The 14,578-nt window shown below is 37.0% G+C and overlaps 1 protein-coding gene across 1 annotated transcript in view; it reads right to left on the reverse strand.

Annotated features, from left to right (window-relative positions):
• The window catches only part of LOC126375539 (carbonic anhydrase-related protein 10), a 71,642-nt gene that overhangs the window by 4,102 nt on the left and 52,962 nt on the right, over positions 1-14,578 (reverse strand). The window contains exons 6-9 of the mRNA XM_050022517.1: positions 10,052-10,147; positions 8,398-8,464; positions 7,884-8,038; positions 7,113-7,250 (exon numbers count right to left, since the gene is read on the reverse strand). Of these exons, the coding sequence (XP_049878474.1) occupies positions 7,113-7,250; positions 7,884-8,038; positions 8,398-8,464; positions 10,052-10,147 (456 nt within the window). The remainder of the gene's footprint in view (positions 1-7,112; positions 7,251-7,883; positions 8,039-8,397; positions 8,465-10,051; positions 10,148-14,578) is intronic.

The following is a 14,578-nucleotide window of genomic DNA, read 5'->3' on the forward strand; positions in this document are numbered from 1 at the left end:
ATCACAAAAATCACTTTGTGATCCCTAGTTTGGTTAGGACATTGCAGACTGACCACCTGATTGTCCGAAAGTAAGATGATCCGTGCTTCGGAAGGCACGTTAAGCCGTTGGTCCCGGTTATTACTACTGATGTAAGTATGTAGTCGTTACATGAGCCATGTCCTTTGGCGGCTCAGCAATAACCCAGACACCAGAGTTGATGAGGTTGGTATTTGACCTCACAACCCACATGAAGGTATCACTTTCTATCGTTGGATGTCAATAAAAAGTGCTTGTGGCCACAAAGTTTGATTTCTGAAGATTTTTCACAATATTGACAGAATAACTAAGAAAATTTGATCCGACCAGAAATTGAACTCACAATACTCTGATTTAACGATCGCCAAAACCACACTGCCTCTAAGGAGAATATTGTCTAGGCTCGTGTTAATTGGTGGTTGAGTTACGATGGAGGATTTCGTTGCTCAGTTGCGCTTACCGAACAACAAAGTTAAGCAATGTGATCAGCAGTTGGATGGGTGACCTTTATTTTAACCTCGTCCATGCTCAAAGCGAGGGTGAATCAAATTGATGTACATAACATAAACTGTAACACAGGAAAAGATACATAGATGTATATTCAAATTCAAAAATATCTTTTTTTACATAATGAACGTCTCAACCATCTAAAACTACTGCACCTTCTTACAACCTGTATGGCAGGGGAAAAAGTTGCAAAAATCTCTTCTTTAAAAAAAAAACATAAAATATTGTTATACAATTTAGTAACATGGCTGCCCATGCATTCATATTTTCTAAATAATTACTAAGTAACTTTATAATAACCTTTTTTGTAAAGTTTATGTTTGATTATATAAAATATGATTCAATTTCTATTGAGTCCCGTCATAAATATATGAGATTAAAAAAAAGGGAAATAAAAATTATAAACATAATTAACCGGAGGGAGAAAGAAAAACCGGAGGATCGATTATAATGACTGTTATTTTTTTTGAAATAGGACTTACAGAGATAAAGATATTAAAAAAACTAACAAAGATAAGAGATACAAATTATTCGTACAGACATTGTGAGGGCCCGGTGGTTGCTTCATGCTTTCTTGACTGTTCAAATCGAACATGTAAGTTGTCCGGAAAAGTCTCTAAAATGTTTATAGTATGATGGCATTAATTACTTGTACGAGTAAACCAAAACTGACAACATTTACAACGTACAAGAGCGGCTAAATACAAGTATTTATGTACATCATTACAAGCTACAGCAAGTTTTGCGTAACTAAGTTTAGTTGTAAGTGTTTCAGTGAATCAAATAGCTAACTAACGAGCTAGCAAACGACATAGGCGCCCTAGCTAGACCGCTATCTTTCTAGCACACTGCGTCGCGTTAATTAAACTAAGCTTATATTTTGATGTTGGTTGCAAGTTTCCTCGCCCTTGTTGGCTGGAAGATATCACTCTGAGCGATTAGTTTGGCTATATAAGCTAACTAGCTTTAGGTGTTCTGTTTTATTGGGAATAAAGAAAAAAAAAATCGTTGAAAATCTGTTAAGATTATGGCATGCTAAAAATAGTTGACAAGTTTTTTTTTTATGTGAAGTCAGAGTCAAAATCATTTCGTAGAATATAACCATTACCAAACATATTTTGAATTTTCGTTTCATTTATTTATAAAAAAATGGGATGTCATCTGTTATTTTTTATGCACAGAATTCTCCTGATGACGTCATCAGAATTTTTCAAATCAACAAAGGAAAATCCGGTCGTTATCCGTTATGTAACAATACCACACAAAATTTAAAATTCTAATTTTTTTTTTTGACGTGACTTATTGTAGATTTGCCGCAGATGGCATTAACTACTTGGCCGGACAAATGGGGAGCGCTGAAGGCTCTCACCCGGTACAACGTTTAAGACAACAGGCCTGAGGGTGCCCAGTTGGGCTCGAACCTCGGCTCAGGGCGTCGTCTGAGAGGAAAAATATTTGAAAGAATTAATCGACCCTAGTGGGTCGATAGCGATAAGCGCTGAATGAGGGACTTAAAATTCTGACAGCGCGTATGATTCGGAAGAATTCCTATCTGTTTTCACCTTCAATCAGAATATTATATCATAATAAAATGCACATTTCTCGGTAATGCAACTCCGTTTTCACTTCATTTTCTTAAATAAATATCTATTTTGCTATTTAGCAAAGCGCTTTAGTCCCAGCACCGTCGTCGTCCAGACCACAGTGCACCCACATTAAATTAATTAACCGGAGCAACGTAAATTATACTTTGTCCCGTGACAAGCTCGTCTTATGTGGGATTCTCAAGAATTTATTGTCACCGGACTAGTTTTAGACGGCTTGTCAGTTTTGCGAAGCCAAATCTGCATTTCTTTACAAGTTTTAATTTAATATTTTGATCCATGGTGATTCTACTTATCGTGTGGGTTGTGAGGTGAAATACCAACCTCATCAAACCTGGTGTAAGGCTTATTGTTGAAACGCCAAAGGCCTCTGACGTGACTCATGTAACGACTACATACTTACATCAGTAAGTAGTGACCGGGACCAACGTGCCTTCCGAAGCATTCATCTCACTGTCAAATCAAGTGATCAGACTGTAATGTCCTAACCAAACTAGGGATCACAAACTACTTTTGGTGACACGTCCCTACCGGGATCCGAACCCAGGGTCTCCGGATCGTGAGCCCAACGGTAAACCACTGGACCACGGAGGCCGTCATGGTGCTGATTCTCTTACGTTATACTAACTTGTCATTTTCTTATCTGACAAAAAGGAAAGGGACGGATGATTCACAGCTGTTAATTTTTAAACAAACAAGTGAATAAAATACGAATTATTTTGGATCATAAATAAATAGTTATGTTATGTTATGATTAACTATTTTACACTAACAGCTCTCTACAAAATTTAGAATTTCGTGGAGAACATTTTAGAAAATGGTCTTTTTTAAATTCACTCCTATTTTAGTGTTTCTCCAATGAAACCACATTGGAGTAAAGTGGTAAACTCCATAGCTCATACCTCCCCGTACAGTCACGAGCATTAATATGTATATACACTTTGGTACCATGACACATTAACATTTTTGACAAATTGAACTGTAAGTCTCACCAAATGTCGAATATGTTAGTGCGACAGAGTCCTAAAGTGGGTACATTATATTGCTCATGACTGTACATCCATAATCCATACCTGTGCACCTCCATTACTACTGTGTGCGTGTTTTAAGTCTGTGCCCATTAATTTTATCAAACAGACATGCATTTAACCGACTAAGAGGAACTATTTCATATTAGTAGAAATATTTCTGCTTAACTTTCTTCATATTTCTGTACTTCAAACTATACGGAACAAGTCGCAACTTATAACATAAACTACTTCCGTAGCCAAGGAATGTACAAAGTTTCTAAGTACTGGGTTCTAGGTACGTGGTCTAATCCACTTATTTTGCACTTGATAAACTCTACACATACGTTAAGTTATGCATATATCCTATCTGGGGGGGAGGAAAAGAGAGGGGGGGGGGGGCATAGCCAAAAGTTGCTAAGAGGATAACGAAAAACGACAATGTAATTATTTGCATGTTAGCTAAAATTCAAAATCGAATTCAAAATATTTATTTCAGAAAACTAGTCCATATCTTACTAACAAAGTAACAAAAAGCATAACCTAGTATTGATAACAGATTCGAAAGACGACAACATAAAAATAAACTACATGAGGCCGGCCCGATTCCCGAAGCCGCGGGCAGCTACGAGGGGAGGTCAAAAAGTTCGCGGAATGAGGGGGAAGAGGGTCGAAATTAAACACGAAACTATTTTTCCTTTTCAATATATTCTCCCTTAACCTTAACACATTTTCCGGATCTATCAAATAATTTGTTTATTCCATCATAAAAAAAAGATTTCTCTTTGCTGTCAAAATAGGCCGAAATTGCAGACTTGACTTCTTCATCATCGCCAAATTTTCGTCCACGCAGTTCCTTTTTCATTTTTGGGAACAAATAATAATCGCTGGGGGCCAAGTCTGGACTGTGAGGCGGGTGGTTTAATTTTTCGAACCCGCATCGGTGAATGGCAGCCGTCGCAACATGGCACGTGTGGACGGGTGCGTTGTCGTGCAAAAGGAGCACACCTCTTGACAGCTTTCCTCTTCTTTTTTCCTTGATAGCCTCTTTCAATCTATCCAGTAAAGAAGCGTAGTAATGTCCCGTTATAGTCACACCACGATCTTTATAATCAATCAGCAAAATACCTTCTGTATCCCAAAAAAAATAGTGGCCATGATCTTTCCGGCCGATTGTGACACCTTAAACTTCTTTGGAGGAGGTGTACCTTTTTATGCCACTGCATCGACTCTTGCTTCGACTCAGGTTCATAGTGGTGAACCCAGGTTTCATCTCCAGTAACAATCCGGGCCATAACTTCTTCCTTATTCTCTCCACAGAGCTCTAAAAACTGGCGAGAACACTCGACACGCTCGCTTTTTTGAAGTGGCGTGAGCATTCTTGGAACCCATCTTGCGCTGACCTTAGTCATCCCAAGATGTTGATGTAGGATATTTAAAATACTTGTTTCGGATACACCGACCATTGCTGCAAGCTGCTTCTTCTTCAAGCGGGTATCTTCTAATACAAGTTTCTCTACTTTTTCGATGATTTCCGGTGTGGTGGCCTCAATGGGCCGTCCGGAGCGGGGGTCATCTTCAATCGACTCTCTTCCTTGCTTGAAAAGACTATGCCACTTGTAAACCATGGTTTTACCAGGGGCAGAGTCCGCGTAAACTGCTAACAGCTCTTGAAAAATCGTCTGAGCGGATTTTCCTTGCTTGGTGAGGAACTTAATGACGGCGCGGTGTTCAATTTTCTCCATATTCGCTGAGTTCTTCCCGATTCACTTGTTTGCTGGTCGATAGTTCAAACGTTAATGACCCGATTTGCTTCAAACTTGGTACATATACTGTTAATGAGGTGTGCAACTAGCGGCTACCTGTACGAGCAAACCAACCCCCTCCAACCCCTCCATTCCGCGAACTTTTTGACCTCCCCTCGTATGTAAGAGCGTGCAATCGCACCCAGCGGCAAAACCACTGATATTTTTGTCCCAATAAACATTTTATAGATTTAAAATTCGTTTGTTTTTTTAATTTATTTGTTTTATAGTTTTTTTTAAGAAACATGAACAATGCTACACCTACAAGAGCGTGGCTCTTAAGTTAGTGATGTGATGTTAGATTTTGTTTTGCACGCACAAGACCGCGAGAAATGAAAAGTGAAGGCACAGTTTTTTTTTTATTTGACTTATTGTAGTCCCAACCAAGATGATACATTGAATCGTAGTCGTTATCGTTTATTATACCTATAGATAATAAATATTAACAGTTACTTTTGGGTTCATAGTCCAAATAGGAACTCACCGCACTACATTTATTTCGTAGTGCTTATCGTAATAACTTTGTGAGTTGTCGACTAACTTTTCAGGCGCAAACAACTATTTATAATAAAGTAGGTATTAACTTTACTCGTTAACTTGCTTTGGTCGTCGCTGCGGAACGCCTTAAAGATTCATATAAGCAACTGTATCCACTGTCAAGGGTCTAGCTAATGTAATTTCTTGATAAGCAATCCTGTTAAGACGAATATCAGGAGTAGGAGATATTTTTGATGATCTGCAGCTCTGCCTATCTCGATATTATGGACTCATTACGATATGCATAGGAAGGCACGTTAAGCTGTTGGTCCCAGTTACTACTTACTCATGTAAGTACGTAGTCGTTTCATGAGATATATCAGGAGCCATTGGCGGCTCAACAATAACGCTGACACCAGGGTTGATGAGGTTGGTAATCCACCTCATAACCCCACACGACAGAAGAAGTAACAATTAGTTGTATATATGCTTCTGCCATTATATTACATTTTTGAATAATTATGTAAGTACCCCAGCTATGAGAAAATAGGTAATTATCACGTTGAAAGTGAACAACGCCATCTATCGTGTGTTTGGGAAACGTCGATTGGAAAGTCCCTTCTTGGGATCGTGACCGCCTGTTAACGTTGTGTCCTTGAAATTGTTAAAAGAGCGAAAATATTGAAAGATATTCGAAATCAAAAAGTATTTGACTATGAAGTTGTACTCTTTCAGGGGGGTTGAAATGGCCACATCGAAGCAATTCATCTAAGACAGCAATATTGCAATTTGACATTTGCGTATATAAAACACTACTATACTACTCCACTACTACTACTACTACTCTACTCTTCTACTACTTTTGTACTTAGTTAAGAGTCTTTTTGTAATTATTTCTTTTTATTTTGGTGCAATAAAGTGTATTTGTATTGTATTGTATTGTAAAAGTAAGTGCGCAATGCAAACAAATGTCAAATAGCAATATTGCTTTCTAAGGGCCTTATCATACTAGCGGTTTGGGAGCGGGCGCGCGGCGAATGCGTTGCGGACACGCCGCGGCTGCGCAGTGAAAGCGTCGCGGACGCGTCGCAGATTCGCAACGTTTTCATCGCGTATTTGTAGCGGGTTAACGACGTTCAATACAGTCAGTAACAAAATGGATTCCGACGAGGAATCTCTGCTATTAGCTTTGTTACTTCGAAGACGCCGGAGAAGAAAACGAAAACATCGACGGATTTGTGTTGTTTTGTTTTTTTCTTTGCACTTTGGCATGGCAGGCGAAATAGGAAAGAAGTATGAAGGAGGGGCGGGGTGAATCTGTCATCTTCTTTAATATGTGCAACCATAGACATAATGCGAGAATGAGATTTATGAAGATAACCGCCCATGCATTACGGACTGGCGTTTGAACGAGACTGTACAAAACGGCGTCCACGTTGCTATTCACAGCGGTTAAGTTGCGCGTTCGCGACGAATTCGCTGCGCATGCGCGGCGAATTCGTTACGCGTCCGTAACGCATTCGCCGCGCGCCCGCTCCGCTCCGCAACCGCTCCCAAACCGCTAGTATGATAAGGCCCTTAGATGAATTTCTTTGATGTGCCATTTTAACACCCCTGTTTATCTTTTGTTTTGTATTTTTGTAATTCCTGTGTGTGCAATAAAGTATTTGTTATGTTATGAAAATGAATCTTACCGGAGATCCTTGTTTATTGAAGTTGATGTTGGTCCTGACAGTTCTGTGATGGAGTGGCTGCCCTGGCCTGGCGTTGTTGCCCAGGGGAGCCTTCGGAGACAGCTGCGAACCCTGCATCAGCCGCCGGAGTACGTACATCTGTTACATAGATACACAACTTAGGGCCCAGAAGAATAGACGAGAAGACCGGTATGTGAGGAACCGCACACTAAAATACTGGTGCTGTTAAAACCCTTAATAATTGTTTGGTGTTTTGTCAGTATGTAATGCATAATATCGAAAAAGTCTTCAAGAGTATTTTCTCTTTTATAAGTACTACTTACTCCTCGGAAAGTACTTTTTACTTAATTTTTTTTTTTGAAAATGGAACAAAGTATGGCAAGAAGGAAAGAGAGAAAAAAAAAGAAGTATATGGGCATTACTATCATACAAATAGGCGGAAAAAAAGAGTACCCACTAAATAATGCTTTTTTACATCTTATTTTTTAAAACGTCAGTAGAAACTGTATTTAAAAATGCAAAATGTCAAAGGACAAATTCTCGAGATTGAACCACAAAAAAAGAAAGAAAAAATGAAACATAAAATGTATGAATGAATGATGTTGGATTTAATGATGGATGGATGGATGTACGGTGGATGGATGGTTGATGGGTGTGGAAGGAGGTGAAAGAGGGGTATTTAAAAAAAACTGATTCTTCGTATCATTCGTATCAAAAAGGGCTGCCAGTGGTGTAACTACCATGTTGGATCATTAGGTGCAATACTGTTACCTCTTGTTTGGAGATATAGATGGGTTTGTTGAAGATGATCCAGACGGCAGTCTCCCAACACCCCGGGTGGGTGGTGGAGCCTTCATACGTGAGGTATTGCTGCGTGTCTGGTAGTAAGGAGCTTAGCGGCAGGTGTTTGATGGGGTATGAGCTGCCTGGGAACACAGGTATTTAAAAATTCAATCAATAGTTTAAATATACTTTATACAAATACTGAGGGGGTTGATTCAGACCATGATTTTGGGTTGATATCAAGTGGAATTTCCTGTCGGAAAAATTGTGGAAGTTTTAGTCTTTTGCGACGAAAAATTCCAATTACTCAGAATCATGATCTGAATCATTCTTCAAAGTTTTCGTTACGCTATATGAGTCTATCTGCTCTGATTGTTTCGCCATTGCATTTTGATTAAGAAATATTTCTTATATTATTATTGTTTGGAAAATATTTTGTTTTTTAATAAATAAAGAAAATATAAATTAAACGATTTCCCTCTGATGGCAGCCTAATATTTACCTCTATATACAACTTTATTGAATGCGCTGGTTATTAGTCGCAGTTCCTTGTTGGTTGGCTCGCCAATCTAGAAGAAATATAGTCAAACATAACAATATAATAGTGAAATATTACAGAAAGCAAATAATACAAGACACGTTAAGACAAGACCAACCTATAACACTTCTTCACTTTAAATATTATTTCAGGGGGTTAAAATGACCACATCGAAGCACTTCATCTAAGAAAGCAATATTGCAATTTGACATTCGCACATATAAAATTAAGTGCGCAATGCAAACAAATGTCAAATAGCAATATTGCTTTCTTAGATGAATTGCTTCGATGTGGCCATTTTAACCCCCCTGGTGTTACCAAATTCGATTCATTATAATATAAAGTCTATGAAGAAATAGGAATTGGTAGATTTTGGTATAAATTGGTTTGTTATATCTAATGTTAATCGGGAGCGACAAATAAAAGCCATGTTTCATCGTCTATATTGGTGTTTTTTTTATTGGCGTTGGTTTTTTTAGTACATTTTTATATTTAATAAAGTACATTACAAACTTAAGAAGTTTTACCGTGCACTGCAGATTCGTCGATTATTATCATAGGTAACAGATTAACAATTACAGCAATAACACGGTGAGATATAGATATAAGTATATAATTTACACTATAAACAAAACAGTTACAGCACAAAAATATGAAACAAAACAAAAATTAAATTAAATCAACTAAAATAAATAAACAAAACTCAAAATAAAATCTGTGCGACTGTGGAATTCTTTACCTCCCGCCGTCAGAGTAGCTAATTCTCTTCAGAGTTTTAAAAATCTGTTACGTGCTCATTACGAGTCGCTGTGTGGATATTAATATAACGTATTTTATCCTTTAGTATTTATTGGAAACTATTGTCATATCTATATGTAATGTCATATTTAATTATAATATATACGTCTGATATAAATGGGTATATGTATGTATGTATTTATATTTATATATTTCTATTTTATTTTTATTTATTTATTTTATTTTTATTTGATTTTTTTTTTAATTTATAGTATTTATTATTTTATATTAGATGTTGCACTGTCCCGCACCAAATTGTAATAATGTTTCCTATCCACTGGTTGCCTGGAAGAAATTGCTGCTTAGCAATAAGGCCGCCAGATTGTACTGTATCTATCTTCATCTGTGTGAATCTGTTTTGTATGTTGTGTGCAATAAAGTATATTTGATTTGATTTGAATAAAATAAATTAATGACATTGAGATAAAAACGAACGAACGAAACGAACTAATTGGTTCCTAAAATATGTCTGCGACAATGGTGCTAATTCCTGTAAATACCATCTAATTTTATTTTAAGTTATATCTGTCCTTTTCTTATCCGCCGAAAAGGAAAGGGACGGGTAATCGACAAGCATAAAATTTATGGAACACACGTCAATTTTAAGCACAAATCTAAACCAACCGTCTAAAAATTTTACGTCAGTCAATAACCCGACACATTAATTTACTCATTCTTCCTAAAATTAAGAGCTGTGAATCATCCGTCCCTTTCCTTTTCGACGGATACGAAAATGACGGATATAACCTAAAATAAAATTAGGCGGTGTCTGCAGGAATCGGGGCCAATCTATTATTTATCTTATAAGTAATTATCTTACCTGGACCATGAGAGAGATGCCAACAACTCCCTGAGACTTGTGTTGTGCCTCGGACATGTTGTGGTAGAGCTCCTTGTTGAATCCGTATAGTTGGATCTGGGGATACAAGGAAACAGAGTCAAAAAGGTATTAATATTACCAACCAGCTCAATACACGGCACATATCTCCGAAAATGCATTTTCGAGAATGTGAGTTTTCTCACGATGTTTTCCGTCACCGCAATCAGAAATCAGAAATCAGAATCATTTATTCAACGTAATTATCATGGATAAACTTGTTGAAGGTCAATGTAACATTTTTGAATTTACGTCATTTCGCAAGGTGTTATGGCTGAGGAGAAGAAATGACAAGAAACTGCAACAGCAACACATCTTTTAAAAACCAATGAGGATATACATTACAAGTTATTTAATAACTAGAGGAACACATTCAATACCAGACATTTTTATCATTTAGGTAGTCATTAATCTTATAATAAGCTTTTTTACATAAAGTAAGCTTCACGTGAGCTTTAAATTTATTTTCTGACAAATTTAAAATATTATCTGGTATTTTATTGTAAAAACGTATACATAACCCCAAAAAAGATGAATCACGCTGAGCACGTGATAATCATTTATAATCCAAACATGAATTCGGAAACAACTTCGATAATCACTGACATTGTATTTTATCGTAATTACTTGAATGTAATTTTATTTTTTAAATAGTTATTTTATTATTTATATTACACATACATACATACATAAACTCACGCTCGTAATCCCTAATGGGGTGGGCAGAGCCACAAGTAATCAAAGACAACTTGCAGCCACTGTTGATACGATGTCGTAAGCTGGATATGATGAACCTTATGGTGATAAGGGATCAGCCTATCGCCCATAACATTAGTCCATCATGTTAGATGACACAATCCCTCTGTCGGTTACATTCGGTCGGTTATTATTTATATTAGTCATGGCTAATTGTATTGACTTTTATCTTTTGACATTTTATTTTAATTTATTATCTTCTATGTTGACATTCTTTTGTTATAATTCTCGACGATCATATTTATGTTGTTACCGTTTTATATTGTATCTAAAATATGTTGTACAATTAAATGAATCTAATCTAATTGGCTTGGATTCGAACCTGCGACCTCAAAGTGAAAGGCAAGCGTTCTACCAACTGGGCTACCATGGCTCCAGCATAGACGTAAATGACTAAACAAATTCACGAACTCTAACTAAATTATACAATTCCGTGTAACTTTGATATCGTTTCTACTACAAAAGTGGATAAAACCGGGGTCGAAACGAAGCTACCTGATAATCGACTGATTGGAAAGATGCCGCGTTATTGGTATTAATTTACTACTTCTAATTGAGCTCTCTAGCTAAGACTTTTATGCGAAACTGTTTACGCTATGAGTTATTCATCATCACCAGCCCAATAACGTCTCCACTGCTGGGGCACGGGCCTTCCCTATGGATGGATAGGGAGATTGGGCCTTAAACCACCACGCGGGCCCAGTGCGGATTGGTGGTTATTAACGACTGTTAATGCAGCTGGGACCAACGGCTTAACGTGCCCTCCGAAGCACGGAGAGGCTCGTGATGAAAACTTTTTTTTTGTGGTCACCCATCCTATGACTAGCCTTTGCGAAAGTTGCTACTTACTTACTTTTTACTAACAAACATGACGTGTCGATCAGTAGAAGATTTGGCGAGATAGATGGGTCATCTTCTTCTCTCGTGTAGGTTGTGAGATCAATGACCACCCACATCAACCCTAATAATAGGATAGTTTCCAACTAGTCATATCAGTTACTATTTACTAAACGTATTTTTTCTTGACGTGACTTATTGTAGATTTGCCGCAGATGGCATTAACTACTTGGCCAGACAAATTACTAAACGTCAAAACACGAAATTGCTATGGAATTTGTATGAAAAAGCAACCTGTGACGTCATAGAAAAACGTGACAAAATGTCGCACTTATTACAGTTTTCTTTATTTAAATTCATAAATAGGTTAAATAGAAAAAAAGAAAATGTTTTTTGTCACCTTTAGATCTCTATTTATTAATAATTTTCATTGTACTTTTTTCTTGGCTTGGGGCATTTGGCGGGTCAATAATAACCCTGACACTAGGGTTGATGAGGTTGGTAATTTACCTCACAACCCACACGATAGAAGAATCAAAATTCCATAATCAATCTTTGACCTAGGTTTTTTTTGACGTGACTTATTGTAGATTTGCCGCAGATGGCATTACCCAATTATACTCATCAAGTTACATAAATGCGAATGCTAAGAGAGTCTGTAAGTTGTCTTGTGACAACTTCTATCATTATTGGAGGATCATTCTTTCCTCACCCATTCTATGCTACAACCATTTTACTATATTTTAATTTACCACCTTTTCCAAACGTTTTAAAGTCATATCGCAGGAGTAAAGACGCGTAAACATTCGTCGAATATTTTAACTACTGTTAACCGACGTCCTCAATTTGTGGCAGCCGAGTAATAGACTGAAAAGTACCACAAAGGACACAAAAGGCCAGCGAAATTTAACACCACTTTGTTAATTGAAAGTATTACTGTCACCACCCAAATGTACTAATTGGAGTAAGTACTTAGATCAAGAGAAGGCCCCAATTGGAATAGTTTTAATTAAAAAAGCATCGTATTTTTAGCATTTCTAGGTTTGGTTTTACAGCATGAACGGGTTATGTTATAAACCATGGAATTTTGTTCATGAAAATAGAGAAGGTGAATTACTAATTCAAAGATAGAAATGCATGGGAATAACCGTCTGGGAACCACTATTAGGCAGCCAAATTAGGTACTGAATTGTATTCAATATTTTCTTATGTATATGATACACATTAATTGCAAAATGTAAAATAAGAAGAAACAATATGAAAAAGCAAAAGATGAAGGAAAAGAAGAATCCTAACCACTTACGCTGTCCTTGTATATCTGAAAATAGCCCAACTTGAAGAAAAAAGGGAAACACTGACGGAATCAGCTTTCTGTATTCTTCTTACGAGGCCTGTTTTGTTGACAGCAAAATAAATCACGGCAATCTTTTAATCAGCAGTATTTTTGTACGTCTAAGACCTATATTTTATTGCAGCTACTTTTCCCCGGCTATACAGATTGTGAGATGCCGCAGTTGTTTTACGCGGATAAGACGTTCGACAAAAAATATATTTCCGTAAGTATAAATTGACGATTCAAAGTGCAATTAAGTTACCAACTGAATTACTATATGAATAAAAAAGCCGCCAATAAGGCCGGGGCCGGGGCCGGGGTTGTACTAATTCTATTTCTCTTTTGTTTTGTATTTTGTTTTTTCCTGTTTGTGCAATAAAGTATTTGTTATGTTATGTTATGAATGTAATATAAAATGATTATAAATTCTTATTATGCTTATTTTAATCATGTGTACATGTCCTAAGTTTATGTTTGTGTGTGTATAATAATTCTTTATTATTGATTGATGGATTGTTCCTTCCAATTCCCTTTCACTTCCAGGGTGTCAAGAAGTGCGGATGGGAAAGAGCCCCGAGCAAGTACCACTCGTATCTCCCGTGATTCGGTCCTTAGGTACGTAAGACTAAAAGGTTGGTGGGACCATGTGAAGGTGGTGGGTTCCTTCCACTTCAGAAGGCAATCAGTATTCCCTACCTACTCCACTACCCTATCATTATCCCGTTTTTTCACAGAGTCCGCTTACCTAACCTGAAGATTTGACAGGTCCGGTTTTTTACAGAAGCGACTGCCTGTCTGACCTTCCAAACCGCGAAGGGAAAACCAGCCAAAAAAACCAAAAAATATAATAATCCGAAAATTCATTTCTCCGGAATGTGGGTTTCCTCACGAAGGCAATCGCTATGTATGCTGTAATATATTCTCTAGTTAAATTCGAGATTGGTAATTAATACATTATCGTTTGGACTCTAAAGCGTAATACCAAAGGCTGATGGTTGATGAACATAAGCTCACGACTATATCCCAATTGGGGTAGTCAGAGGTACATCTTTCGCAAGATGAACTAAGTACCCACACCTCACCGAGCTTTCTATTAGAGCATCGTGATAGGTGGTGAAAGATGGTAAGTGAAATGGTTGATAGGTAATGAATAATGGTGAGTGAAATGGTTGGTGATTATAACGAAATATAAAGTTTCCTTAAAACAATGTACGAACTACCTAAATACACATGTAGCCGAGTGCATTTAAATGCAATTTAGATGATCAACAAACGCCGTTCAAGTTAGCTCATGAAACAATTGTTTAAGTCTAAATGGCCGTTTGAAGTTTATTCTGCCGAGGCCAATAATGGCTGCGATAGGTAATAACACTCACTTTCAAGTGTTAATTAGTAATGAGGCAAAACTTCGCTAGTTAGCTTTTTGTGTTTACTTGGAATAGAATAGAATAGGATATTTGCCAGAAAACAGTACAAAAAGATTTTGATACAATTTTATCACCAGTGAAATTGTCGTTAATATAAATTGATAAAATTAATTAATT

Source organism: Pectinophora gossypiella, chromosome 19 (assembly GCF_024362695.1).
Source record: "Pectinophora gossypiella chromosome 19, ilPecGoss1.1, whole genome shotgun sequence".
Taxonomy (NCBI): domain Eukaryota; kingdom Metazoa; phylum Arthropoda; class Insecta; order Lepidoptera; family Gelechiidae; genus Pectinophora; species Pectinophora gossypiella.